Below are 25,609 nucleotides of genomic sequence, written 5' to 3'. Positions count from 1 at the left end.
GAATGCAGCAGCAAGAGTTCTTACTAGGTCAAGAAAATACGATCATATAACCCCAATCTTATCGTCCCTACATTGGCTTCCTATTAAGTTTCGAATAGACTACAAACTACTGCTACTCACTTTTAAAGCACTAAATGGTTTGGCTCCCATGTATCTATCCAGTCTCTTAACACGCTACAATCCGTCACGCTCCCTGAGATCTCAAAACTCTGGGCTTCTAGTAGTTCCTAGAATAGCAAAGTCCACTAAAGGCGGTAGAGCATTTTCACATTTAGCTCCTAAACTCTGGAATAGTCTTCCTGACAGTGTTCGGGGTTCAGATACACTCTCCCAGTTTAAGTGCAGATTAAAAACATATCTTTTTAGCAAAGCCTACACATAACACACATCACACACATCACATCACAACCTTGTGCTCCAGAATATATGATCACATGCACATTATCAACTTGTGCTGTTAATATCATGAACAGCAGCTACGCTAATTCCTCTCCACTGCTTCTCTTTCTCTCCCCATCCCGAGGCTTCCTGAGGTTTGGCCAGCTCCAGTCACGTCCCACCTCGTGAAGATTATGGACCTATGGATGATCATGGAGAAGTAGATGCCGAGTGTTTAAAGGCCCTGGCATGGAGAAGCTGATGCTGGATCTATGATGATCACAAATTGTTCTGTATTGTTGAAAGATTTATGACCAAACTTTTGATGTCACCCATATGAGGATGGGTTCCCCTTTGAGTCTGGTTCCTCTCAAGGTTTCTTCCTCATATCATCTAAGGGAGTTTTTCCTTGCCACTGTCGCCACGGCTGCTCATCAGGGACAAACGCACACCATTCACCTTCACTGTTGTTTTCTGTAAAGCTGCTTTGAGACAATGTCTGTTGTGAAAAGCGCTATACAAATAAACTTGACTTGACTTGACTTGACAGCATCTCCCGACACAATCGTACTTACAACCCCACAACTACACTGTTTTACATGTATAGGACAGGAAGAGCTGTATGATGCTATTATGAAAGCTAAATCAACAACATGTCAGTTAGATCCAATTCCCACTAAACTACTGAAGGAAGTGTTATATACAGCTGGTGAGCCTCTTTTAAATATTATTAACTCCTCACTATCGTTAGGTCATGTCCCTAAATCCCTCAAGTTAGCAGTTATTAAGCCCCTCATTAAAAAACCTAATCTGGATCCAAACACGCTATCGAATTACAGACCAATTTCAAATCTCCCATTTATGTCTAAGATTTTAGAAAAGATTGTCGCTGCCCAGTTATGTAACCACTTGCAGGAGAACAATATCTTTGAAGAGTTTCAGTCAGGTTTTAGGCCCCATCATAGCACAGAAACTGCTCTAGTTAAAATCACTAACGACCTGTTTTTAGCTTCAGACCAAGGCTACATCTCCCTATTAGTTTTACTAGATCTTAGTGCTGCGTTCGACACTATAGATCATGATCTTCTCCTCGATCGCTTACAGAATTACATCGGTATTCAGGGACAGGCATTAAGCTGGTTTAAATCCTACCTGTCCAATCGTTACCATTTCGTAGATTTAAATGGAGAGCTATCCAGGATAATGCTAGTAAATTATGGCGTGCCACAAGGGTCAGTTCTGGGACCCCTGCTTTTTACAATATACATGCTTCCATTAGGAAATATTATTAGAAGGCATGGAATTAGCTTCCATTGTTATGCTGATGATACCCAGCTATATATTTCATCCAAACCAGGCGATACAGCTCAATTAGCTCGCATAACTGAGTGTGTTGAAGAAATAAGAGATTGGATGACCCATAACTTTCTGCTATTAAATCCTGATAAAACGGAGATTTTGCTCATCGGCCCAAAAAATAGTACACAGAAGCTCCAGCATCTCAGCCTGCATTTAGACGGTTGTTCTGTAACTACTAGTTCAACGGTAAAAGACCTGGGAGTTATTTTAGACAGCAACTTATCTTTTAAAAATCACATCAATCAAGTTACAAAAACAGCCTTCTTTCACCTTAAAAATATTTCTAAGCTAAGAAATATGTTATCTATATCTGATGCAGAGAAGCTCGTCCATGCGTTTATGACCTCTAGAATAGACTACTGTAATGCATTACTAGGTGGATGTCCTGCATCATTAATAAACAAGCTTCAGTTAGTTCAGAATGCCGCAGCAAGAGTTCTTACTAGGTCAAGAAAATACGATCATATAACCCCAATCTTATCGTCCCTACATTGGCTTCCTATTAAGTTTCGAATAGACTACAAACTACTGCTACTCACTTATAAAGCACTAAATGGTTTGGCTCCCATGTATCTATCCAGTCTCTTAACACGCTACAATCCGTCACGCTCCCTGAGATCTCAAAACTCTGGGCTTCTAGTAGTTCCTAGAATAGCAAAGTCCACTAAAGGCGGTAGAGCATTTTCACATTTAGCTCCTAAACTCTGGAATAGTCTTCCTGACAGTGTTCGGGGTTCAGATACACTCTCCCAGTTTAAGTGCAGATTAAAAACATATCTTTTTAGCAAAGCCTACACATAACACACATCACACACATCACATCACAACCTTGTGCTCCAGAACATCTGATCACATGCACATTATCAACTTGTGCTGTTAATATCATGAACAGCAGCTACGCTAATTCCTCTCCACTGCTTCTCTTTCTCTCCCCATCCCGAGGCTTCCTGAGGTTTGGCCAGCTCCAGTCACGTCCCACCTCGTGAAGATTATGGACCTATGGATGATCATGGAGAAGTAGATGCCGAGTGTTTAAAGGCCCTGGCATGGAGAAGCTGATGCTGGATCTATGATGATCACAAATTGTTCTGTATTGTTGAAAGATTTATGACCAAACTTTTGATGTCACCCATATGAGGATGGGTTCCCCTTTGAGTCTGGTTCCTCTCAAGGTTTCTTCCTCATATCATCTAAGGGAGTTTTTCCTTGCCACTGTCGCCACGGCTGCTCATCAGGGACAAACGCACACCATTCACCTTCACTGTTGTTTTCTGTAAAGCTGCTTTGAGACAATGTCTGTTGTGAAAAGCGCTATACAAATAAACTTGACTTGACTTGACTTGACAAGGAGAGAACATGGAAAACACAGAAAAGCACCTTAACCCTGGGGTTCAGGGATTCTTTCCCTGGAACCTAGAGCTGTGTGGAAATGTATTTAATATTCATACAAATTAATGACTGTACTTTAATTTAAACACACTGGGTTGGAAGAGACTGCATAAGTATACAAACAGTAAATTATTAGCTGCCTATTTAAGAACATGATATGATTTAAAAATGGCTTTGGCAAATCAATGAATGTGTACTAGTAATGTACTAATCATTTAATGCATCAGCCAGTGGTACTAAATCAAGTCAAGTTTATTTGTATAGCGCTTTTCACAACAGACATTGTCTCAAAGCATCTTTACAGAAATCAACAGTCAAGGTGAATGGTGTGCATTTATCTCTGATGAGCAGACTGTGGCAAGGAAAAACTCCCTTAGATGTTATGAGAAAGAAACCTTGAGAGGAACCAGACTCAAAAGGGGAACCCATCCTCATTTGGGTGACATCAAGAGTTTGATCCTAAATTTTCAACAATACAGAACACTGGAGAGAGAGAGAGAACTAACATGAGTACTGGAGTATAAGATTATAACTAATGTTCTTTCTGCAGTCGTATACAGTCTTTTTGGTTATAAAACTAGGAGCTACTGAGCTCAACATTTGTGATCATCACAGATCCAGCACCAGCTTCTCCATGCCAGAGCCTTTAAACACCCCAGGAGGTCCAATGTCAAAACATGTAGTGGGATCCAATTGGCACTGGTACGGTTCTAGATGGTAGGGGATGTTTGCGAGTTTGGCATCTACTTCTTTAAAGGTCCATTAACTTCATGAGGTGGGACTTGACTGGAGCAACCTCAGGATGCCTCTGGTTGGGGAGAGATCATATTCATCTCATATTGATATTGATCATATTCAGTAATCAGGTTGTGTCAATGTTTGATTGATATTAAATGCAGATGTGTGACGTGGAAATGCAGACGAGCTAAATGCTTTGTTGTTGGATTGAAATCTGGCATGTTCCTCACCTATGCTCCCGCCCACTGCATGCTCAGTGCTTTTTTAGATATCAGATGTGCGCACGCGCAGAGATAAGGCGCATGCGCGCTGCAACATATCCGCCGGAAACGGTTTATGTAGCTAGGGAGTTTATTGTTTATAGTAAACTTAAACTTTGTAGCCCAACAGGCTGATGGACGACTGGATTTGTATAATTACTATTAGCAATTAAAGTTGTTTCATCTACCTTTAATATGAGGATTTGGGGGTGGAAAGGGGAAATGAAGCCATGTCTGCGCAGCAGTCAGAGGTGAAGCAAGTGTGTGAGAAGGATCAGGTTTAGGAAGAATAACGCGTTGGCAGTGGTTTATTACTAGAAGGTGTTGTTTTTCGGTTTATGAAGACATGATGGAAGATAGAGAAGCAGATACTGTTAGGAAAATGCCCGATCTCGACTCGTGTGTAACTTGTACAACGAAGCTGAGCAGCAGCGCTGAACCCAAACTTCTCCCTTGTCTGCACCTGATGTGTAAAGCGTGCACTGTGAACAAACACGCCAAAGGTAAACATAATGATATATATCATATCATAACTAATAGTGCTTAACTCTGTTATTAATCATTTTAGTTCAATCTGAACCTGACAGCAGCAGCAGCTTTGGAGATTAATAGATGAAAGTGCTAGGAATGGCAGAGTTGTGTCTAACTTCACTTACTACTACTAATAATAATTGTTTTATTTTATTTAATGCTGTTTACAAATTTGCTTTTTAAAATTGCTTTTTAAAAAGTTTGCCCTTAATACCATTCTATCAAGCGTTAAGCAACATTTAAGGAAAATAAAGCAGTTTTATCCTTGTAGATAAAAGATTCATTTTGTTTAAAGTACCATTTGGGATTTCCCTGTGCATCTATTTACACCAGTTGTTTTTAATACCCATCCTAGTAGTTAAATAGTGATGCTTTGCCATATCAGGAACCGAGGATCTTCTCAGGAGTGAAGGTAGAGGTCAAACAGAAAAGGAAATATCAAGACAGAATACCTTTTTAAGTCTGATAAGGAAAGCCAGCACTGATGGTAAAAGGATGAAATTAAAGAATCATTTAACCAAAATGTTTTCTTTTGCATTTTCCCGTTTATGACTATGCCCCTGAAGTTTGCTGAATCCAATGTACAACGCAGTTCAATTCTAAGTATACTGTATTTTTCGGACTATAAGCCGCTACTTTTTCCCCCATGTTTTGAACCCCGCGGCTTAAACAACGAAGCGGCTTATTTATGAATTTTTCCTGGGTTTTTCCTGGTTTCACAAACTTCAAGCGAAAAAACTGAACCCCATAACATTAGAACAATGAAATTTCCAAACGGAAACGAAAAAACGCACCTCACCTGTGTTCTGAGCTGCACGGCATCGGGAGAAAAAACTTCCATCGGGTGATTTTTTTTTTTTTTTAAACGCACTACGATGCCAAAAGATAAACTCCTGAGAGAAATAGTTGTGAAAGGAAGGAGGAAGACAGTGAACAATGACTTACTTGGTCGGCTACTGTTTAGATACAAGCCTTTGTAACACATTGAGTCAGGGTGAAGGGAGAGCTCGCTTCTGGCAGGCTATTCCCAAAATACTGCTATGCTCCTAAAGGAAGCGCAACATATTTCACCCTGTACACCGTGTGTAACGTGTCTTTCGTTAAAGCCTGTGTAAAGTACATTAGTGTAGACGGCTTATAGACAGGTGCGGCTTATTCATGTTAAAAATTTTGTAAATTCACCTATATATGGGTGCTCTTTATAGTCCGGAAATTACAGTAGTTGTTTAAAATTGTAGCATTTACTCAACTTTCATTACTTGACCAGGAGAAGTGTAACTTCTTTATTGCCTTAATCCTTTTCATGGTTGTTTTCATTCCCACATTTGTGAAGTGGAATCATGTAACTGACAGCTGGGGCATTAACACACAATAGTTGTAGCATTGAACTGTAGGAAAAAAATGGTTAACATGATAAGCTCAGTAACTTTTTAAACCTTCTAATATCATGTGTTCCTGTCATGCAGGAAATGTATTTTTTCCTGGTACACAGCCAAGTCAGTATAATCAAAGCAGCACCTAACGGGTGATTAGAATCAGCACACTTGAACACAACTTGTTTTCTTGTTGACTGATGTTTTTTTTTAAAGTAATAAATGTAAAAGTAATAAGTGTATGAAGTGGCAATACATGAATTACATGCAAATTTTTTTTAATTTTGAAAACAATGAGGAATATGTTGGCGTTACATGTATTTTTTTATTTTAATTTTTTTTTTACAACAAAGTAAACCAATTTTTATTCTCTGCTTAGTTACTATGACACCATGGTTATGGGACAAACATCCTGCTAATGTTGATGCTTTTTAAAGAACCCTATGGACAAACTTGTGTGATATATAATTTAAGCAGTAATGCACAAGCAAGAGTGTTGTACTATTGAGTATCAGTTTGGCTGACAGTAATATGTTTGACTAGTTTGCACAAGGCTTTTATAATTGGGTGCTTTGTAGAATAGTGTTATTTATTAGATTTTTTCTTACTTTAGAATGCCCAGTGTGTCACCAGTCTTTCAAGCTGTCTGAAGTTACAGATTGCTACATTTTCGAGGACTCTGCCCCTAAGGTAACCTTATTTATATTTATACAGTGTATCTGTATCCATGTTGTCTTCTGGAAATATTTCTTAGCCTCGATATTATATGGCATTTTTCTCCACAATGATTTAAACATAAAAGCGCTATCTCTCGTGCTGCTTCCTTTATCTGCAGTAGTATTATTCATTCATTCATTCATCTTCTCCCGCTTATCCGTATGCGGGTCGCGGGGGCAGCAGTCTAAGCAGATTCCCCAGACACTTCTCCGTGTCCAGGGATCGGGCTGTCAAGGCCCCCGCCTTAGACTGCTGCCCAATCCTCTCGGCACCGGTCCCGAACGGTCCCTCCTGCAGGTGGTGAGCCCACGGGAAGCAGTAGTATTATAATTATTGTTATTATAATTGTTGTTTTTGTCTTATCATTATGTACAAGCTTTTGGTACATCAAAAAAGGAATCTCCAAATTTACTTGGTTTTTACAAGGTTTTGTTTGCCAGCCATTCATCATCCAGAATGAACGCAACACTGGTTGCAATCATTAATCACATTCTTATTACACTCTCACAAAAATACACTTACATGGTGGAGCAAGTAACTTTTTAAGATGAACATGTTCTACATGTAGTCTAGACAGTAATAAAAAGTAAGTACAGGTTCCTGGTACTCCTTGTTTGATGTACAGTATAAACTTTCTGACACGTTAGAAACACAGCACAAAGCAAATATTGTGTCTAACATAAGATAACATTAGTATCAAATATTACTGACATTACTGGGCTGCATGCAGCACACTTGGTAAAATCTGATTTAAGGATCAGATTTTTTCCTGCTGTTTGTACATTACAGGCCAAAAGAATTGGAAGCAGCGCTACTTTCAACAGCTTGCAAATAATTAAAACGTATCACTTAATGGGACTTTCACTAAGATTTTTGTTAACCACCATATTTAATGGCATTTGCAATATTTTGAATAGAATCGGTAAATGTTGTCAATAAACAGTACTTTTCATTATCGAAAAGTAAATGTAATTACGAAATATTCAACACCCCGACACTCTTTTGGCCTGCGGTGTAGTAGATCCCGGTGTCTAATTAAATCTGTCGATCGAATGTCTGTAAGTCTGAGTTGAATGTAATCTGTATGTCTAGTGTGGGGGATGTGATGATTCTGCCCTGAGTGGATGGTGCAAGGAGTGTGATGAAGCTCTGTGTCCAGATTGTGTGTCGGCTCATCAGCGCGTAAAGATGACGCGCAACCATACAGTCGTACCACAGGAACCCCAGTCAGGTCTGCCCGTATAAAAAGCGCTCATGTAGAGATCTTTGTTCATTGAAGGAAAAACAAGCACTGAATGTTCTATGAGATGTTGATAAAGTGATCTGAGGTCTGTGACATGGCCATGGTGTGGTATCTCTTAAAATGTTTTGTATTATGTCTAAAGTTATAAGAATTAGAACGGTTTAAATGACAAGTAATTTATACACTTATACCACTGTTAAATCAAAAGGTGACTGATTAATTACTTTAATTAATTGACTGATTTGGTAAACACTATCACAGTGCTGCACATTAGGGCTCCAGCCAGTGAAGGAAATGTAGCTGTTCTCGCTGTGTAATTCACCACCTTTTGATTAGAAATAAGAAGCAGTCATTATGAGGTTAAGAAAATCAGACGTCATTAGAGGCTTATTTCTTTGCACCCATATTGTTTAGATTTTATTAGACTTAAAATACTTTTTTTTTCATGGTTAGATTCCAAACAATATACAGAACACCATATATTTAATAGCTTTAAATCCAGGTTTTTGAGGTGCACACATTAGGAAGGGCATCTTGAATTTCAACCGGGTTTACATGGTTTCGTTTTTCTGGCTGTGGGGGTGGTGGTGGCAGCTGTTTGGCACCTTAACACTCACTTCCAAACAAAACCTCTGAAGTTTTGCTCACACATTAACATGTGTGCTGGATGATCATGAAGTAAAAAAGTACAGAGGTCAGAACGGTGTTTTGAAGACGAATAAACCAAACAAAAATCATTTAAATATACTTTTATGTACTTGCAGAAATAATTAAGAAACATTATGGTAGAAACAGTATGGTTTTCCAAATGAGCATCTCTGACACTATAATACACTAATATATTTTTCTTCTTCAGGTTTGAGTACAAGTATGCGCTGTGCTTTACACATACAGGAGCGTTTGAAGTTCTTCTGTGTCACCTGTGACCGGCTAACCTGTAGAGACTGTCAGCTGATTGACCACAGAAACCACAGGTACTATGGTATTTCATCATGTCATATTTGTCATGTGAAACCCATCGAATTGAAGTATCCATAGTACATACAAATACATAAATAAAATATATAAAAGGTATTCGAATATATAAACATTTTGAAATAAAGTAGAATATATATATATATGTGTGTGTGTGTGTGTGTGTGTGTGTGTGTGTGTATATATATGTATGTATGTATGTATGTATGTATGTATGTATATATACACACACACACACACACACATCTACCAGGAGGATATAGAGCAATTCATTCTTACCGCTGACCAGCTTTATGGAGATGCTGATGTAATTTTCCAGCAGGATTCGGCATCTGCCCAAAAACACCAAAAGTTGGTTAAATGACCATGGAGTTTGTGTGCTTGAGTGGCCAGCAAACTCACCAGACCTGAACCCTATAGACATTCTATGTGGTATTGTCAAGAGGAAAATGAGAAACAAGAGACCAAAAAATGCAAATGAGCTGAAGCCCAATGTGAAAGAAACCTGGGCTTCCATACCACCTCAGCAGTGCCACAGACTGATCACCTCCATGCCACGCTGCATTAAAGTAGTAATTAAAGCAAAAAGAGCCCCTACCAAATATTGAGTACATATACAGTAAATTATCATTTTCCAGAAGCCCAAAAATTCACACACACTTTTTTTTTTTATTATTATTATTATTATTATTATTATTATTATTATTATTATTATAACAACAATAATAATAATAAAGTATTCAGGTCCCCTGGTGGTCCAGTGGTTAGGCTTCGTGCTCTGAACCGCCGCATCCCAGGTTCGATTCCCGGTCAGGGAACCGAACCCAGCCATAAGGGCTGCACAAGCCAGTGCACTCTTAGTGCCAGTCCCAAGCCCGGATAAATGGGGAAGGTTGCGTCAGGAAGGGCATCCAGTGTAAAAACGTGCCAAATCGAACATGCAGATTACGAATACGGATGATCCGCTGTGGCGACCCCTAATGGGAGAAGCCGAAAGAAAGGTCTTATGAAGTATTTACATTTTTTGAGAGAGTGAATTGGTGGGTTTTTGTTAAATGTGAGCCAAAATCATCAAAATGAAAGGAAATTAACACTTAAAATATATCAGTCTGTGTGTGTGATGAATCTATATAAGGAGTTTTACTTTTTGTATTGAATACTAAAATAAATCAACTTTTTTTCAATGATATTCTAATTTATTGAGATGCACCTGTATATAACCAAATTGCAACTATCACACAGGGAGAATGAGGACCAACAAACTTTCTCATGTAACACTGATGGACCCTGGAGTTATGAGGCAGCAAAATAGTAACAACTGTTTTATAAAATATTCAACATAAAGTAACATTTAAAATTATACATTTTAATTTTTAAAATTTATTTATTTTCAAAGCTTGATTGGTTGTGGTAGATTGTAGGAAGTCATAAAATGTAAAAATAATAAAATGATAATACTTGATTAAAAAAACTTTTATAAAGACATACACTGGCTTAACTGTTTCTGTTAACTGTTCTGTCTTATGAAGGAATTGTATGCACACATTATAAAGTATATGATATTTTGCCACTCAGACCGTTGGCTCCCTGACATTAATGTGTTCATTATTATTATTTTGGGGGGTTAAGGCAGAGGCGCAGGGGGAAAGGGGTGGGGAAGGGGGAGGAATTGTTCTTTTGTTCTTTTGGTGGGCGGAGAAAAGAGGAACGGGGATCATCTGGGGAAAATTGGGACACCTCTTTATACCCATGTTCTTCGGTTGTAAAGTTCAGGAAATAAACATCTTGTAGGCACCCTATGCACTCGTTACATACACCTCCTCTAAGTACTCACACAATTACTACAAAATCCCCTGGTCATTAATCAAGTTAAATTAAATTAAAACCAATCCTCTGTTGGAAGAATACTTGGATACAGACCACTCTAAATGAATAGGGGGTCAAAAACGGTCTCTTTAAGTTGGCAAAGGGCAAAAACGTTAATAAAAACCAGTATCCATTTATCCTTTTCACCAGCAATGAATGCAGATAGGCAGCAATACTGACACAACTTTTCCCATAGCTACGAAAACCGTAGTTTCAGCCACTAAAAGAGATTAATGCATAAATTTCGGACATTTAGTGTGAATTTCCACTAAAAAGTGCACAGTGAGTCACTCTTTTGGGACTGACTTTAGCCAGATTTGCTTAAAATCTGTGTTTGTGGTGATTGATTTGAGTTGTACAGTTTGTTTTTAATTTTTTTTGAGATTTTACTAATCTGTTTTCTATAAAATTAAAATAGAATATTAATAATAATATAGAGGAGAATTTGTGTTTTGCTGACGCTTTTGTGGGCTGCACATTGTGAAAGGTTAGAAATTGTTTTGAGGGTTCTCCATCTCAAAACAAAAAAAACCCAAAAAAAACTTTTTGTTTGTTTGTTTGTTGTCAGTTTCCTTTTACTGGAGGAAGCTGTGGTTTCTCAGAAAGACCAGCTTATTAAGCTGGTAAACAGCATCAGTGAGCAGACAAACAATGTGAGGGCCAGGCTTCATGATCTGGATGCAAGGTAATACATACATTTTGAGTCAATAAGGCTATTGATTTGCAAAGCCGTTGCAGGTCATCCTAATTTAAAAATGTATGCATTGTTAATATTATGTGCCTTGCCTCAAGACAAAAAAAAATTAAATTGGGAATTGTTCAACATATCTAAATACAAAAATGATTTCTATTTAATTGTGTGTGTTTTTCTGAGGTAGATTGAATGAGCTAAAGGAATTAAAAGCATCTTCTAAGAAGCAACTGCATAATGCACTGCGCTCCCTGTACGTCTCTCTGATGTTACGAGGCCGTCAGCTGTCTAAGGAATTAGAGGTAATTGCACTGCTTTAATTTTTATAGGCCTTGTTTTTAAGTTAACCTCTTTAAGTTTAAGTTTTGAAGTTTTTTAGGTTACTTTTACTACTTGTCATTTAAATTTATAAAATGTTCCTAATCATTATCTTGTCAATCTGGGAATTACCAGTTTACTAACTCAATTCATAGGAAGCACAGGAATAAATGTCCCTTGTGGCACATACAGTGTACTTAAGGATTTGTGTGTGTGTCTGTGTGTGTGTCTGTGTGTGTGTGTCTGTGTGTGTGTGTCTGTGTGTGTGTGTCTGTGTGTGTGTGTCTGTGTGTGTGTGTCTGTGTGTGTGTGTCTGTGTGTGTGTGTCTGTGTGTGTGTGTCTGTGTGTGTGTCTGTGTGTGTGTGTGTGTGAGAGAGAGAGAGAGAGAGAGAGAGAGAGAGAGAGAGAGAGAGAGAGAGGGAGAGACACTAATCTACAGCTCATATAAATCATTTTATACTTAAGAGTTTGTGTGATGAGGAGGAGAAGAGCTTGACAGTGATGAAGACCAGCCTTAAAAAACTGGAAGACAGGGAAGAGTATATCGCTGCCTTTGCTCGTAAAATACTGAGCACTGAAGGGTATTGTGTCCTGCAGCACAAGATGCAAGTAAGGCTGTTTTTTTTTTTTTTTTTTTTTACAGATTACTTTGAATTTGTTTGTTGCATGCTGCTTTATATGAGAAAGCATTCAGTTTGTCATTGCCTGCATGTTCTAGTTAAATTAAAATGGCTGATAGAGTTGATAACTGGCTAAAGGAAATGCACTGATAAACCTGTTACTGTGTCTTTATTGTCTGATGTTTAGGCAAAATGTATCTCTATTTTCCTCATTAGATTGAGAAATGGGCACAGAAGATCCAGGCACAGAAGAAAGTTCTTCCTCACACTGTGATTCAGTTTTCCCTATCATTCAATGAAAACATCCACCATAGTATTAAAAACCTTGGTAAGCTGTTAAACTGTTATATATATTTGTCATCTTTGTTAAAACATAATTAATGTGATTTTTTTTTTTTTTTTATGACAACCTTACATTTCTAAAATGGCCTGATTTGTTTCAATTAGCATTTGTGTATAACCTCAGCCTTTTCCGTTACATGGATTAGAGATTGTGTTAAAATCAAAATTGTAGTCATTTGTTTAACCATTGTTTTTTTTGTTTTGTTTTGTTTTTGTCTCTCTCCAGGCTCTTTTAAGGTGACCCGAGTTCCATGTTCTATGAAAAGACAATATAACATTGGCAATAAACCTAAAAATATTCCAGACAAACGCTTCTCAGGACTAAATTCAGACTCTGGTGCAACTCGATTAGCGCCTGATGGTAAATCCTTTCAGCCTACGGTCAATTTGATGTCCCAGGATGCTTCTGATTTTCCTCAAAATCAGCAGTATGAGTCCTCCTCTTCAAAACCAGTGCAACTCACTCAAGGCTTAACCGACACTATTAGCCATATTAGTTCCTCCTCTAGCTCTCACAACTTTGCTTCTCCTAAGACCACTTGGAGCAGCACAGTTCAGTGTCCAGTTGTTCAGGTGGGCCAGCATTTGCCTCACCCTGTCTCACATCAACCTTCAAAGCCACAGGAGTTCTCCAGAAGTCAGCCTTTACCTTTTCAGTCTCCATATCTCCCTCAGTCTAGCTCTTCTCTTTCTAGCCATACATCTTTAAATATAAGTCCCTCACATCTTCCTCAACATCTTCATCAGGTTGTGCCACCACAGTCTCAATCTGGTGTTGCTGCAGCATCTTCTCGTGGACATACCAGTAATTCTTACTCACTCAACAGTAATCGACCTGTTTCTACTCTTTGTTCCTTAGCTGCCTTATGTCAGTCAAGTCAGGCCCTGCCTTACCCTCACCCATCTATTCAGAAATTTTCATCTAACCACACACAGAAAAGCGTTCCTCAATCTCAGGCAGTTAATAGTCAGTCTTTTCCATCTCAATTAATTCACAATAAAAAGTCCCTGCCTTACTCTCAGGCTGTCTCAAACACTCAGGCTGTCAATCTGCAGCCTTCTCAGTCTGTCGGCACTCTGTCCAATCCGGTACAGCTCATTTTACCTAACATCCCAAAGAATATGCCTGCTTTAAAATCTGACACAGTTTGGAAATTCTACCATTACACTCCTCTCTTGAACCTAAATAAGGGTGTTACAATGGCCTGTGTACCACAGCCTGCAAAGATGGGAGATGATGACTCATCAAAAAAAGTGTCTTGCCCCCAGGCACCCAGGCCCACCATTCTACCAGTCGGCAGGAATATAGAATTGAACCTTCCATTGTCTAGCACGCTTTCACTCCCTGCTGCTCCTATTTCCAGTGTGTCTAGTAACACAGGTCAAACAGAGTGTGCCACTCAGATGATCCAGTTGCCAATAAGTGAGCCCCCAGTAAAGGCTCCAGCTGATTCTGTTTGTGAGCGAGATACGAATGTTTGCAGCAGTGCTTCTCCAGATGCTGAGGAGAAAGAGGAAGACAGTAACCTGCCTACTTCCACCATGCCAGAAAAAGACACAAAAGCTGAAGAACTCTCAGAAGTGCATCAGCCAGGGGATCTTCTATCTACTACCTCAATCAAGGACTGTTTTTCTAACCAGAACTACCTCGAGGAGTCTGAATCATCAAGGAAATGCAATTTGACTCTGTCCTCCACAGAAGACCCCTCAAGTAAGAGTTGGATCGTAGGCCTGCCATCGTCCTTCAGAGAGATTCTTTGCAATGAAAAGAAAGTGGAACATGCCTCTCTCCCTAATGCGATGAGCCCTAAGGAGATAGATGTAATGAAATTTTTAAGGCAGTATGAAAGTTACATTTTAGTATCATTGTATACGATTGTTTATTTAATAAAGTCATTTTTTTTTTTTTTTTATGCTTCAAGCAGGACAATGATGAGAAGACTGATGATAGTGATTCTGAATTGGTGGAAGGGATGGATGAATCAAAAAGTAAGCCTATTTTTCCACAATTTTCTTTTATTATTAATTTCATTATAAATAAAAACTATTTGTTTTTGGACTTATCACTGTGTATTTTGCATCACAATTGTATTATTTTATCTCTTTTTTTTTTTTCGATTTTTTTTCAGAGGAGCCCAAATTAAAACAGGACAGCCATAAGTATGTCTGCTTATGTTCTGCACTCGTATACAAGAATCGTTTCTCAAAGCACAAGCGTGTCCACCTTGCCACTGATGACTTTTTTTGTTTTGTTTTGTTTTGTTTTCTAGGACTCTGCGTGTATCTCTGCTCCGGTTACCCATCTCAGGATCTTCCACATCTTCATTTCGAATAGTTCCCAGTAGCCGAAAGACTGAAATTTTGCTACAAGAGATTGAAGAAAATCAGGTATGCCCTGCACTCAGCTATTTGTTTGGGAATATTTGAGCATATTTCAGGCACACATTTTCCACCTTAAGGCATAAAAGTCAAATACCTGCTACAGTGTAAGCTATGCAGTTTGTGGATCGGTTGCACTTCTATGTTGATTTTGCACCATATTCCAGTAAAACTAGCTTGTAATGTTGCTCTTCTTGTCAATCCAGAGATATTTCAGGATCACTGCACCCTCACCCTCCCAGTCCTGCAGTTCTGAGTGTTCCCCGCAGGCTGATGTACTGGACTGTGCTGTGTGCCTCTCTGCTGGAGCCTCACTGCAGTGTGCAAAATGTACTAGAAGCTTTCATACAAGCTGCCATGTGCCACCAATCATTTTCAGTCCTGTGTAAGATTTTCTTTTTTTCCTCTACATCCATAAAATTATATTATACTCTAATAGATTAACAGTATATCCGTAGAGGTCTTTAGTCATAGTTTGTAACTGTGAATGCTAATGAGAGACACGTCAAGAGCAGAGTGGCATTTATCGCACTATGCGTTTTGGAAATTCTAAACAGTTAATTACTGAGAAAAAATAAAAATAATAAAATAAAATTTGTGTTCCTTTTAGTGCAACATGGGTATGCTCCCTGTGCCAGGATTTTATGGATGATACTGATCCATTCAGTTCCAACAGACTGAAGGTGCCATACCTAAGTCTATCAGACCAGAGGGTAAAACATACACTTTATATAAACTCAGATGCAAACACTCAAACATTAGTCTTAAAAAGAAATCATACATTAATTACGCCTTTTTTTGTTTTCTCTGTTTTCCAGAGGTGTGAACAACTTTTGCTCACTCTGATGTGTGAGAATCACAGCTATATGCTCTACAAAACTTCAAAGGTATTATTTAAGCTCACAACAATCACATGGTTCACACAGAGAGGAGCTTGTTTGCCTCAGTTACATATTTTCTGGCACATTTTAAATATAATCATTTGTCTATTTATAAAGCATACTGCAGGGTGTGTGGGATTTAACTTGATTGTTGGACGGCTGTTGGGGAAACGAAGCCCTCCATACCGCTCTGCAGCTGAATTGGTGTCCGACCTCTGGGCTCTTCTGGACAACTTGTCCTCAAAATCAAAGGTAAAAAATTATTTATGAGAATGTAGGAAAAAAAACAATTACCCTAATTTCCAGACTATTAGGCGCACCCAAATATAAGCCGCACCCGCTGAATTGTCTACATTGAAACTAATGAACTTTACACAGGATTTAATGAAAGACAGTGCCTGTTACACGGCTTGTATCTAAACAGTAGCCTACCAAGAAAGTCATTGTTCACTGTCTTCCTCCTTCCTTTCACAACAATTTCTCTCTGGAGTTTATCTTTTGGCATCGTCGTGCGTTTAAAAATCACCATCGGTGAATTTTTTCTCCCGAAGCCGTGCAGCTCAGAACACAGGTGAAGTGTTTTTTCATGCCCGGTTGTTTTCAGCGTGATGAATGATTCGCATTTCCTGTAGACAGTCCGAGTGAGCGACAGGTCAAACGTCAGAGGAACATCATCCATATTTATGATGTGGTGCAGTCTGATTTAAAATAAAGAGTTTTATTGGTTCACCTGAACCCGTTCGGCACTTTCATTGGTCTAATGTTATGGGGCTCAGTTTTTTGGCAGCATGAAGCGCGTGACCCCGGAAAAACCCAGAAAAAAATCCATAAATTAAATGCTTCATTGTTTAAGCCGCGGGGTTCAAAGCATAGGAAAAAAGTAGCAGCTTATAGTCCGGAAAATACCGTATACTATTTTTTAGATAGATAGATAGATAGATAGATAGATAGATAGATAGATAGATAGATAGATAGATAGATAGATAGATATGTATATACAGTATGTGTATATATATACAGTGTGTGTGTGTGTATGTATGTATGTGTGTGTGTGTATATATATATATATATATGTATATATTATGTGTATATATATATATATATATATATATATATGTATATATTATGTATATGTGCGAGTAGCATGTGTTTATTTCCTTTGTAGCGTAACAATTTCTAATTGCAATTTATAGTTATTAAAAGTATGACAGGATACTTAATTGTTAGATGTTGTGAAACATTTGTACAATGTTGGATCATGCTCAGGCTTATTTTGTAATAAACAGTCATTCAGTTTCACTAACCTTTTCTTTTCTTTTGAACTTTATTAGACAAGTAAAAACATTGCAACTGTTGTCAAAGTTATTCTGTTAATGAAAACTAATCAACATCAATAGTAGTTTGAACATCGAACAACGCTGTGGTGTAAGCTTTATTTATATTTATATGATGTTAGAGTGAATCATGCCGCTGGATACTAATTTTAACTAATTTGTTTTATTCAAATGTACACTGTTCAATGTCATGCCAATAATATATTCCAAATATTTATCTGCAGAAGAAAGACCTGGTTGTCAAGCTCCAAAGCTCATTCCAGTGTCGACTCAATGTGTTATTTGGGGAAAGACTCCATGCGTCACTCCTGAGACCTCTGAGTGGCACAGACCAGACGGTGGCACCAAAGACCAAGTCTGAACAAGAAAAGAACTCTTAGGAGAATGAAAGAGTATTTAGCTGCAAACTCTCCTATAGTGGCAAAGAAAGCCAACACCGAGAACACTTAAAAGACCTGCAGCATTGTTTTTGCACGGTGAAGTAGATTAGTTGTTTACAAAGACATCTGTACATTTTTGTATTTTCTGTTTTTCAAATGTATTTGTTCTGTAACTCATGCAATAATTGTGCTTTATTTTTTATACAATGGCCTTATTGCCATGTGTGAACATTTGAGTTCTACATTTTCTTTTCCTTGCTGGAGACAAACTTGTTTTTATGTGAGCAGAGATTCAAAGCAGTATCTGACATTTAATGTGGGCCATGAATGCTGGTATATTTATCCTTTTTTTTTTTTTTTTTTGGTCAGAGGTAGTAAAAATATAACACAAAATAAAACATTTCCTGCCAACTGGTTGTGAAGCTGGTCTGTATTATTGGTTATTGTTCTCAGTGCTCTTAACATCAATGCAGAGTTGCATTGCTCTACAATAAACAGATGAGTGTTATAACCTATTACTTTATTTTAATGAGCAAAGAGGCTTCATAGTGGGCTACTTACCATGCTGTCCTGTCCTTTTCCACTGACTGAAATAAACAAGCGACATAATGGGAGTGATTTTCTCATGGTACACAGTGTTGCTTGGTTGGAAGCAACGCCCACCTGTAGTATTTAAAGGCGGTGTGCTGTGCTCAGAACTCATTCCATTCCGTCCATGAAACCTTTCGGATCCTAGTGCTCTTCACTACCAGCATGGTTGTTCAAGTCAAAACGAACTTACCCCAGTACAGCAAAGCAATGGATGGAAACCAAAATAAAGTGGAAACAAACATCCTGCTTCTTGGTGCCGAAAATGTCGGGAAATCGGGTATGTAGCGATGAATACTAATATAAAAGTATGTCTTGAGTCCTGTAGATAGCTATGTCAGTTCGTGTTTATGATATTAACCTTTTTTTCCTTTTTTCTTTTTTTGATCCTGCAGCTCTTACTGTGCGGTTTCTTACCAAAAGATTTATTGGTGAATATGGTGATATTGGTAAGTTGGACAATCCTAAAATATTTATGTAGACATCTTTACATGTGTTTTATGTTTTCATATATTTTTGTTAACTTGCATTAAATAAAAATGTTTATATTTCTGATTATCCAGAGTCAATATACAGTCACATTGACAAAATTGATGGACGGGAGATCTCTTTCAACATCTGGGACTCCCTGTATCCACAGGTGAGGCATGGCCATCTATAACATTATCGTGTTCGTAGCCTCCTGCAAAACCAGAGTGATTTGTCTGACCTCTTTATGAATGATATTTTCTTTAGAGCTGTGAAAGCTCCGAGTCAGTGAGTGAGGAGCAGCTCCGCTGGGCAGATGGCATCGTGCTTGTCTACAGCATCTGTGACCGTGCCAGCTTCGAAGTGGTGCAGCAGCAGGTCGCACTTATACAGAAGCTGTCCTCTTCTACCAGTTCCCCAGTGCCCAAGGTGGTGGTCGGCAACAAGCGGGACCTGCAGCATCGTCGAGCTGTCTCAAGCGAGGAAGGGAGACTACTTGCGCAATCAGCAGGTTGTGGCTTCTTCGAGGTTTCAGCTGCCGAGGCATATCATGGTGTTCTGCCTGTCTTTCATGGACTGCATGAGCTCATAAAGGGAACCAAAGGTGTCAAGAAAGGAACGGCTGGTATTATGGGCATTATGAGGACTGTGTCTGCTGTATTCAGCAAGAAACGAGAGTAGGGCCTATTTTTTTTATTTATTTTTTTTATGAAAGTTGATCGATGACTGATATGTCAAGTCCCCATGCCCAGACAGCATAATTAATAGCCAGAGTGGGCAAGAGTGATATGGATAACCATGGATCCTATTAAAGAGGAATAAGTGCAAGAGCCAGGTTGTCGTTTTGTAAGTTGAAAGCTGAAATGAAGATCAAAAAAAAGTTTGCTGAGATGGGAAGATGGTTTCTTCGTGTATCTGAGCAGGTGTTCGCTTCTGGATAGTGTACAGCCAGTGACTTTCTGATCATGGAGTGATACAAGCCAAGTAAAGGGGGCTCAGAGTTGCTTGACGAGATTCAGGAGAATCTGAGAGGCATGCGAATGCATTAGAGGGTTAAATGAATTGTGACCTTCTGATAAAAAATTGTGTTCATACAGCTTGTGTATATAGCCTACTGAAAAAACTTTTAATTGTTGGTTTCATATGTACCAATGCTGAAGAACCCGTTTGCATTAACTACAGTACTAATCTTGATTATACATGGAATGTTCTATGTGATCAGTTTTATAGATTCTGCAAAATAAAAATGCTATAAAAATCAATTGTCTTTGTTTAATTTCAATTGCGGCTGCAGAGACAGTAATCATTTAAGTTTATTTACATTTTTATTCCAACAATAATACAATTTTAATCTGTTTTGGGATTATGACAAGGAATAAATTATAATAACTGATTAATAACTGCAATAAACTAAGCATGAAACCTATATACATCCATTGTTTTGCTTTAATAGAACATTTAATATTGTGTGCTTGTTTAATTATGCAGTTATACAATCATGTACAGCACAAAATATAATGCAGATACATGTCGCAAGCTTCTGTTAATATTCACATTAAACAAGAAGAAAAAAAAATTGATTTGTGTTTTTATCCATTGTTCGTGGAATAAAAGGGCTGATCATTAGGGATTTAAACAAAGCAGATTCCAGAGTTTACACAGAATGGTGCAAAAAACAAAAAATAGCGTGTGAGTGGAGGGTCTTCAGGGTTAGATAAATAACTGAACATATGTTCAGTGTGCACACTGATCAGCATAGAAGTGAGTTGATTCCTTCTGTGGCCCAGTTAAGGGCACATACCCACTACCCACACGTTCACACTCACTGTCATCCTTTATTTTTGTGAGATTTTATATCTGTATCTGCTAATTATTGCCATGCCAACCCATCCAAGCTTCTCTGTTTGAACTCTTCAAATTCATTGCATACATTACATTCTTGTATTAATTACGGCTCCAGTCTCATAGAGGTATTAACTAACTGAAAAACCTCAAGTGGAATGCTCAATTTTCTGATAATCTTCTAGAAGATTTCTCCAGGATTCTTGGAAAACTCCAGCTTTTCTCCTGTAGAATTCCAAATAGCTTAATTTATTTTTTTTTGTTTGCTGATTAGAAGTGTGTTCTTTTATTTGACAAATAGTGAAAAAAAGAAAAGCCGTAAATTAAAAGAAAGTACAAATCTTGTGATTATGAGGGTACATACTGTATATATTTGATCATTACATTTAGGAATATGGTCATCTGTTTATGTCTGTTAAATTCACCAGCATGAATAAAAACTATTAAATGGTTTTTAAATATGCAAATATTCCCCCACAACTTTTCAAAAATATATCTACATGTTCCTTTTTTGCCAATTATTTTTTTTAACATCTACCAGAACAATTGCCATATAACTTAAATTTACTGTCTACTGTCTATATAGTCTATATTTACTGCTCTGCAGACTAGCTTGTGTATGTGTACATAATGGCATACATTAGTCTAATGTTGATGAGTTGGATAAGAATCTGTTCCACCATCAGTGAGTCACCACAGTCATTGGTTCTCTGAGGTGGTAATTCAAAGAGATAAACTACGTGCTCTGTGTGCAGAACTGAGGCAGCACCTTCAACAATAAATTAGATAAGTGCTTTTCTATTCGACTGCACTGTGAACGCCGATGTGTTTCAATATCGTACATCTAAAATAACCTGCTACATTAATGGATGTGCTGCTCCAAATATTCTCTCTGCTCATAGTCATACTGTACCATATGCTTCTTTCTTCACATGGCCGATAACCAGATAAACACTTCGATGAATGACGCTTTTCTCAGAGCCTGGATCTCACTCAGACACGTTGTTATGAACATGCTATAATGAGTCCTGACAGTTACTGTCAAAAAGCATCATTGGGTTTTTGCAGGGATACAATGAATGTGAATGCCTGTGTACTTATTTTCTTAAATCCCAGATTAAAAGTTTGAGGCATTTTCTATGACCGAAATCTATATACAAAAACCAAAAGAGACTTCATCGTGGCCTTGGAGGAAGCCCAGTTCAAACTGGAGCCAACAACGTGAGTCTGCAATGTAACAGCCCTCATTGCTTAATGCACATCATGTCCCCTTTCTAATTCTCATTAGTATTAAACTGGAAAGTAGGTTGGCCAAATTCAGAAATAGGGGAGCTACAGTTTTCTCTTTTGCTTAGCCAGTTCTCTACCTCATAGGGAGCTCTGTCATAATTATTTAGACAAAATAAAGTTGATGAATGCATGAAAACTTTCTGCTATTTGGTTTATGTACCTGCCAAGAAGGTTGTCTGCTGTATTTGCTAATGAGTGAATTCAACAGTGGGGGGAAAAAACAACAAGAGCAGTAATCACTTCCTGAAATTACCATCTTATGTTTAGGAAGGAGTTTGTGGGGTAAACAAAACAGAAGAGAGTTACAATAATCAATGGGTGAGGTAAATAGAGCAGGTACAGGAATTTCTGTGGAATTGGAAGTGAGAAATGGACAAAGACGGCTGATGTTTTAAATAAAGAGAGAAATGAATCATGGGAAGGCAGATACAACAGATCACATGCAATATTATCTTGAGGGGTCAGATTTAGATAAATATTGTCTGTTTTATTGACAAGCTAAAAATGAACAAAAAAAATGAACTCTTGCAACACCATCTCACTAATGTGGTCATACAAACCTGGATGTGATCTTCCTAAACTTCCACAGCTTTGCACACAAGATCGGACCCACTTATTGCTGACATCATTAAGTAAAATGTAGTATGCACTGGATATAAGATTCTAGAACTTTAAGATAAGAAGATAAGATATCCCTTCATTCTTCTCACAGTGGTAAAATGTCTGTTACAGCAGCAAAGAAAATGGACAAACATAAAAAAAAAGTAGAGACATAAAAAAATATATATATATTAAAGAATTTCCTTTGTATAAATAAAAAAGGAAAAATAGACCACCAATAAGTAGTTACACTTTCAAACATATTGCACATAGGTAATATTGCATGGTTTTAAATTATTGTTATTGTACATTTAGTGTATAATATCTCTGTTATTGTTATAATTGCACAGTAAAAACACATTAACAGTGTATATTTTGTTAACTGGTTCACTGGGAGCAGCTCTGATTGTAAAGTCTAATAACAGGGATAAAAAAATTTTTATACAGGGATAAGAGTCGTTCTGCAGTAATGATTATAGTTTAGCTACCACCCTCCTTTCTCCCACCTCCTGTACAGTGTCCAGAGGTAACCCCAGGACTGAGCTGGCCTTCCTGATCCGCTTGTCCAGTCTCTTCCTGTCTGCAGTAGAGATGCTGCTGCCCCAGCAGACCACACCATAGAAGATGACTGAGGCCACCACAGAGTCAAAAAAAGGTCTTTAGTAGCTCTCCCTGCACTCCAAAAAACCTTAGTCTTCTCAGCAACAAGAGTCAGCTCTGTCCTTTCTTATAAATTGCCTCAGTATTAACTGTCCAACTTACAAGAAAGAAAAGAGCAGACTCTTTCTGCTGAGAAGACTTTTGTCTTTAAGTGGTTACATTAAGTGAAGGCATCCATACAAATCTTTCTATCCTACAATTCATCTTCATTTTTCAACTAGGTCAGACGCTTATGTAGGGTTATACAAAACTATGAAGAATATGATTTATTTTTTAATAAATGATTGACAAAATTAATCCTAGCAAATGTGTTTGAGGGAAGTGTGTAATGATATACTGATGATGTTCTTTATCAACATTATCCACAGCTTCAGATAAAGCTTATCATCAAACAATTCAGGATTGATTACCACATGATTGATTACTACAGCTAGTAATACTAAACAACAGCTGACAAGAAAGATTACTATGACTCTCATGATAAAATAAACTGCTGTTCATTAATCAAGTGGCAGTGGTCCTCTGTTATATCAAAATGTTTCTACCTACTGCTCATTTGAATCTGATAATCAGAAATAGAGGCTCTCGCTAAAAAGCGTAATCAAGCACTCTATTGTGTAGTTACTAACAGCCTCACTTGTGCAACAATAAACAAAGATAATGTTTTTTTGTCACAGTCTATAACCTTATAATCACAGAAAGACATGACACTTCAATTGTTGTTGTTGTACAGTATATAAGATATTAGTTTTCCATTATACATTTTACTAGAATTTTATGGATGAACCTTATAACCTAATACCCACCTTTCTGATCTTATATCACACACCTCCCTGCATTTCACTTACAGTGTAAGTCAGGGTGTCTTTCTCTTGAAGACAACCAAATGTTTACTTTTCCATGTGCTATCTCTATATCTCTGTGTTCTTTGTGGTCTGTGTGTCTGAGAGAGTGAGGGCAGAAAGCTTGGAACTGCACGTAGCACCATGTCCCATGGGTTTCCAGTTCAATCACAGCCCTTTTAAGCGCAAACAATCTTCAAAACACATGGCACAGTCTGGATTCTGTGTATGTGTGTGAGGGTGGGAACGTGTGTGTCTGTGTGACAGGTGGTGCTTTTAGGTACACTTAGGACAAAATTACCCACATCTTTCACCTTGAGCATTATCTAGGGCACAAAAGACATTAATCTATATCAAATGTGTTTCATTTAAGCAGGGTGTGAATGCAGCGAAACGACCTATACACCAACCATAAATACAATCTAACCACAGATTTAAATCTGAGGGAAACATTGGCTTCTTGCTGCATCCCTGATTCCTGATGTTGCCAATGTTTTGAAAGATAATAAAACAATTTTGACATTAGTGGAAGCAGACTGGAATTTCTAAGGTAATTTCTACAGTTTCACAGCTTGAAAATGTGATTCGAAAGTGCAATGTCTCCCTTCCCATAATTAGCCGTGAAGCTTTTTTTCTGAGCAGGATTCAGACTCTAAATATTATAAGTTCTCTGTCACCAGTGGAAGAAGGGATCATGTTTCGAATGATGAGTTTTTTTCTATGTAGTTTAAAGTCAAATAAACTTACATTTATGCTTTTTTACAAAAACATTAACCTGCAGTTAGGCTGGACAAGTTCTTGCTTTCTTATTTAAAAGATTGTCACTGTTGGTAACATAAATAGCATACATTTCTGAATTCTTTTGAGTCTTTATTATGGTGTTGTATAATGGTCTGTTTTAGGCCACAATTTTAGTCTCCCTTTACACCCCGCTGTTTGGGCATGCAATTGAAAAACTAGTCTTGTCAAACAATGTGGCTCATCCATAACAATTAGCTCAGTTGCTCCTGAAGTTGTAGCTCAACCGATGGAAGATTTTTGTCTTATTTGCCCCTTTGGTTTAATTTGACATGTTTAATAATAGAACCCACACAGAGAATGGTGCCAGGCTTGTCCTAACAGGGAAAGATGTAATCACCGAGTCTATCCAATTTGCAATGTCTATGGACTTACATTGCATTATTTTGCTCTTCCTGAGAGAGTCTCAGGAGGCCTGGACAAGAACACATAATTACAGGGAGTCGTGCTTGGCCAGCATGAGCTCTTAATGCTGTCTACAAGATAGGAAGACAAACAGATGCCTGGGAGCACTTTGGACAGCTTGAGAATGGTGGAGGGCACGTAGCACGTTCTATTTTTATTCCCAATCTCAAATGCGGAGGTTAAAAAAATTGCATTACAGTGTGGTACACAATGTTTGTCTAGTATGAAACTGCTGCAGAGAAAAGAGCCTGCTGTCAGCAGCCTCTCTTAATCATCGTCTCTTCATCATCTCTTCTTTGACTACATAGTGGTTGATCCAAACAAGCTCTAATTTGTGTGTG

At 37.9% G+C, this 25,609-nt stretch overlaps 2 protein-coding genes across 3 annotated transcripts; both read left to right on the top strand.

Annotated features, from left to right (window-relative positions):
- The first annotated feature begins 4,141 nt into the window (after positions 1-4,141).
- Positions 4,142-18,186, top strand: trim33l (tripartite motif containing 33, like). Of its 2 annotated transcripts, none has more exons than XM_083556033.1 (17): positions 4,142-4,627; positions 6,642-6,718; positions 7,838-7,976; positions 8,845-8,962; positions 11,398-11,514; positions 11,708-11,822; positions 12,305-12,448; positions 12,676-12,787; positions 13,028-14,622; positions 14,727-14,790; positions 14,931-14,961; positions 15,072-15,189; positions 15,387-15,565; positions 15,791-15,893; positions 15,999-16,067; positions 16,179-16,313; positions 17,620-18,186. In XM_083556033.1, the coding sequence occupies exons 1-17, from the start codon at positions 4,471-4,473 to the stop codon at positions 17,773-17,775; spliced, it is 3,429 nt and encodes a 1,142-aa protein (XP_083412159.1). In that variant the 5' UTR covers positions 4,142-4,470; the 3' UTR covers positions 17,776-18,186. The 2 variants fall into 2 exon arrangements, with proteins under 2 accessions (XP_083412159.1, XP_083412158.1); XM_083556032.1 differs by having other exon boundaries at positions 14,724-14,790.
- Positions 18,187-18,465: 279 nt separating this feature from the next.
- LOC310734432 (ras-related and estrogen-regulated growth inhibitor-like protein) lies at positions 18,466-20,093 on the top strand. Its single transcript, XM_083556451.1, has 4 exons — positions 18,466-18,643; positions 18,759-18,812; positions 18,927-19,003; positions 19,099-20,093. Exons 1-4 carry the CDS (start codon positions 18,529-18,531, stop codon positions 19,510-19,512), a joined length of 660 nt encoding a protein of 219 aa, XP_083412577.1. The 5' UTR covers positions 18,466-18,528; the 3' UTR covers positions 19,513-20,093.
- The last annotated feature ends 5,516 nt before the right edge of the window (positions 20,094-25,609 follow it).

The sequence above is a fragment of the Silurus aristotelis genome, assembly GCF_946808225.1.
Source record: "Silurus aristotelis genome assembly, chromosome: 1".
Lineage (NCBI taxonomy): Eukaryota > Metazoa > Chordata > Actinopteri > Siluriformes > Siluridae > Silurus > Silurus aristotelis.
This window is presented reverse-complemented; position numbering and strand designations above follow the sequence as displayed.

Coding starts and splice junctions, on each gene's coding strand:
- LOC310734432 (XM_083556451.1), top strand. CDS start 18,529: ATGGTTGTTCAAGTCAAAACGAACTTACCCCAGTACAGCAAAGCAATG. Junction 18,644..18,758: donor CGAAAATGTCGGGAAATCGG/GTATGTAGCGAT, acceptor TTGATCCTGCAG/CTCTTACTGTGCGGTTTCTT. Junction 18,813..18,926: donor TGGTGAATATGGTGATATTG/GTAAGTTGGACA, acceptor CTGATTATCCAG/AGTCAATATACAGTCACATT.
- trim33l (XM_083556032.1), top strand. CDS start 4,471: ATGATGGAAGATAGAGAAGCAGATACTGTTAGGAAAATGCCCGATCTC. Junction 11,823..12,304: donor AGCTGTCTAAGGAATTAGAG/GTAATTGCACTG, acceptor TTTATACTTAAG/AGTTTGTGTGATGAGGAGGA. Junction 14,791..14,930: donor AGGGATGGATGAATCAAAAA/GTAAGCCTATTT, acceptor ATTTTTTTTCAG/AGGAGCCCAAATTAAAACAG.